Here is a 2,571-nt window from a genome sequence, read left to right on the forward strand (position 1 = left end):
CTATCATGCCAAAATTATTCATCAGTTCCCTTTGTCATGTTTGGTTTGTGCTTTCTGCAATATTGTTGATGACATGCCTATTGTCATATTAATTTCATGCAATCACCGTATTCTAAGACTAAACCTAATTCTTATGTTTTTTGGGACAACTTAGTTATGGTGGGAGGTGTGTGTTAAGGTGGCCACCTAACTAGAGCACTGGGGGAAACACTGCTTTTTTTTAAAGTGACTTCTGTTGTGAGCAGTTCAGTCGCCAATAAAAACATATTTTGGCCAGTAAATTTTAAACATTACATGGCATTGTGCTGCTGTACTTATATACTTGAGTTTTTTATCTACTGTATTTGAATTGTAACCTACAAAACATTCAATCAATCAGTTAGAAGACCTGACTATAGGAGCTGATTATGCTAGGCTGAGGTCAGGGATCTTGGGCTTAAAAAGGTTGGTGACCACTGATGTACTGTATTTGAATTGTAATCAATAACATATTTCATCAAACTGTGTATGAGAAGAACATGAGAGCTGACTATGAAACACACCAAAAGATCAGAAAATAAGTTGATGACAAATGAAAAATTAGCAGGATTGTAAATAAAAGGTTAAACACACAGTATCAAACTGCTCCTCCTACTGGAACAAACACTAACTGATCACCTCCCTCTTCTTCCTGTACTCAAATCAGTGAGCTCCACCCTGTTCATGTGTTTACTTGTTCCCTCTCCTTCAGATCTACAGTTTGAAGATGGGTGGAACCAACATGTGGTGAAGAGGAGGAGCTGACAGGCCCCGTTCACTGCAGAGACACATGTTGTTTAGATCAGAGCTCAAACTAGTTTTACTTCTGAGCAACAGAAACTCAGACAGTCGTCGTCTGTGAGAGGTGAAATGGCGCAGAAAGGAGTTCATCTGGACCAGGAGACCTTCTCTTGTTCCATCTGTCTGGATCTACTGAAGGATCCAGTGACTATTCCCTGTGGACACAGCTACTGCTTCAACTGTATTAAAACCCACTGGGATGAAGAGGATGGGAAGAAAATCTACAGCTGCCCTCAGTGTAGGCAGACCTTCACACCGAGGCCTGTCCTGGTGAAAAACGCCATGTTAGTAATTGTAGTGGAGGAGCTGAAGAAGACTGGACTCCAAGCTGCTCCTGCTGATCACTGCTATGCTGGACCTGAAGATGTGGCCTGTGATTTCTGCACTGTGAGAAAACTCAAAGCTGTCAAGTCCTGTCTGGTTTGTCTGGTCTCTTATTGTGAGAATCACCTGCAGCCTCATCATGAAGCAGCTCCATTAAAGAAACACCAGCTGGTGGAGCCCTCCAAGAAGCTCCAGGAGAACATCTGCTCTCGTCATCAGGAGGTGATGAAGATGTTCTGCCGCACTGATCAGCAGTGTATCTGTTATCTCTGCTCTGTGGTTGAACATAAAGGCCACGACACAGTCTCAGCTGCAGCAGAATGGACTGAGAGGCAGAGAGAGCTGGAGCTGAGTCGACAAAACATCCAGCAGAGAATCCAGGACACAGAGAAAGATGTGAAGGTGCTTCAGCAGGAGGTGGAGGCCATCAATGGCTCTGCTGATAAAGCAGTGGAGGACAGTGAGAAGATCTTCACTCAGCTGATCCGTCTCATGGAGAAAAGAAGCTCTGAGCTGAAGCAGCAGATCAGATCCCAGCAGGAAACTCAAGTGAGTGGAGTCAAAGAGCTTCAGAAGAAGCTGGAGCAGGAGATCACTGAGCTGAAGAGGAAAGACGCTGAGCTGAAGCTGCTGTCGCACACAGAGGATCACACCCAGTTTCTACACAACTACCCCTCACTGTCAGCACTCAGTCCATCTACACACTCATCCAGTATCAACATCCGTCCTCTCAGACACTTTGAGGATGTGACAGCAGCTGTGTCAGAGCTCAGAGACAAACTACAGGACCTTCTGAGAGACACATGGACAAACATCTCACTGACAGTGACTCAAGTGGATGTTTTACTGTCACCACCAGAGCCCAGGACCAGAGCTGACTTCTTAAGATATTCACAGGACATCACACTGGATCCAAACACAGCAAACACATGGCTGTTACTATCGGGGGGAAATAGAAAAGTAACATACATGAGTAAAGGTCAGTCTTACTCTAGTCACCCAGACAGATTCACTTACTGGCCTCAGGTCTTGAGTAGAGAGAGTCTGACAGGACGTTGTTACTGGGAGGTGGAGAGGAGAGGAGGAGGAGTTCGTGTAGCAGTTGCATACAAGAATATCAGCAGAGCAGGGAGCTTAAATGAATGTGTGTTTGGATGTAATGACAAATCTTGGGCATTGGATTGTAACAACAAAAGTTTCACATCTAGGTTCAACAACATCCAGACTCCAGTCTCAGGTCCTCAGTCCTCCAGAGTAGGAGTGTACCTGGATCACAGAGCAGGTATTCTGTCCTTCTACAGCGTCTCTAAAACCATGACTCTCCTCCACAGAGTCCAGACCACATTCACTCAGCCTCTACATGCTGGACTTTGGCTTTGTTCCGGTTGTGTTCCTGGAGACACAGCAGAGTTGTGTAAACTCAAATAG

At 45.1% G+C, this 2,571-nt stretch overlaps 1 protein-coding gene across 1 annotated transcript; it reads left to right on the plus strand.

Moving 5' to 3' along the window:
- Positions 1 to 885: 885 nt before the first annotated feature.
- On the plus strand, positions 886 to 2,571 carry LOC311000040 (tripartite motif-containing protein 16-like; the record flags this gene model as incomplete). The annotated part of the gene is made up of 1 exon (XM_083990676.1): positions 886 to 2,571. Exon 1 carries the CDS (start codon positions 889 to 891, stop codon positions 2,569 to 2,571), a length of 1,683 nt encoding a protein of 560 aa, XP_083846802.1. The 5' UTR covers positions 886 to 888.

The sequence above is a fragment of the Trachurus trachurus genome (assembly GCF_905171665.1).
Source record: "Trachurus trachurus genome assembly, chromosome: 17".
NCBI lineage: Eukaryota > Metazoa > Chordata > Actinopteri > Carangiformes > Carangidae > Trachurus > Trachurus trachurus.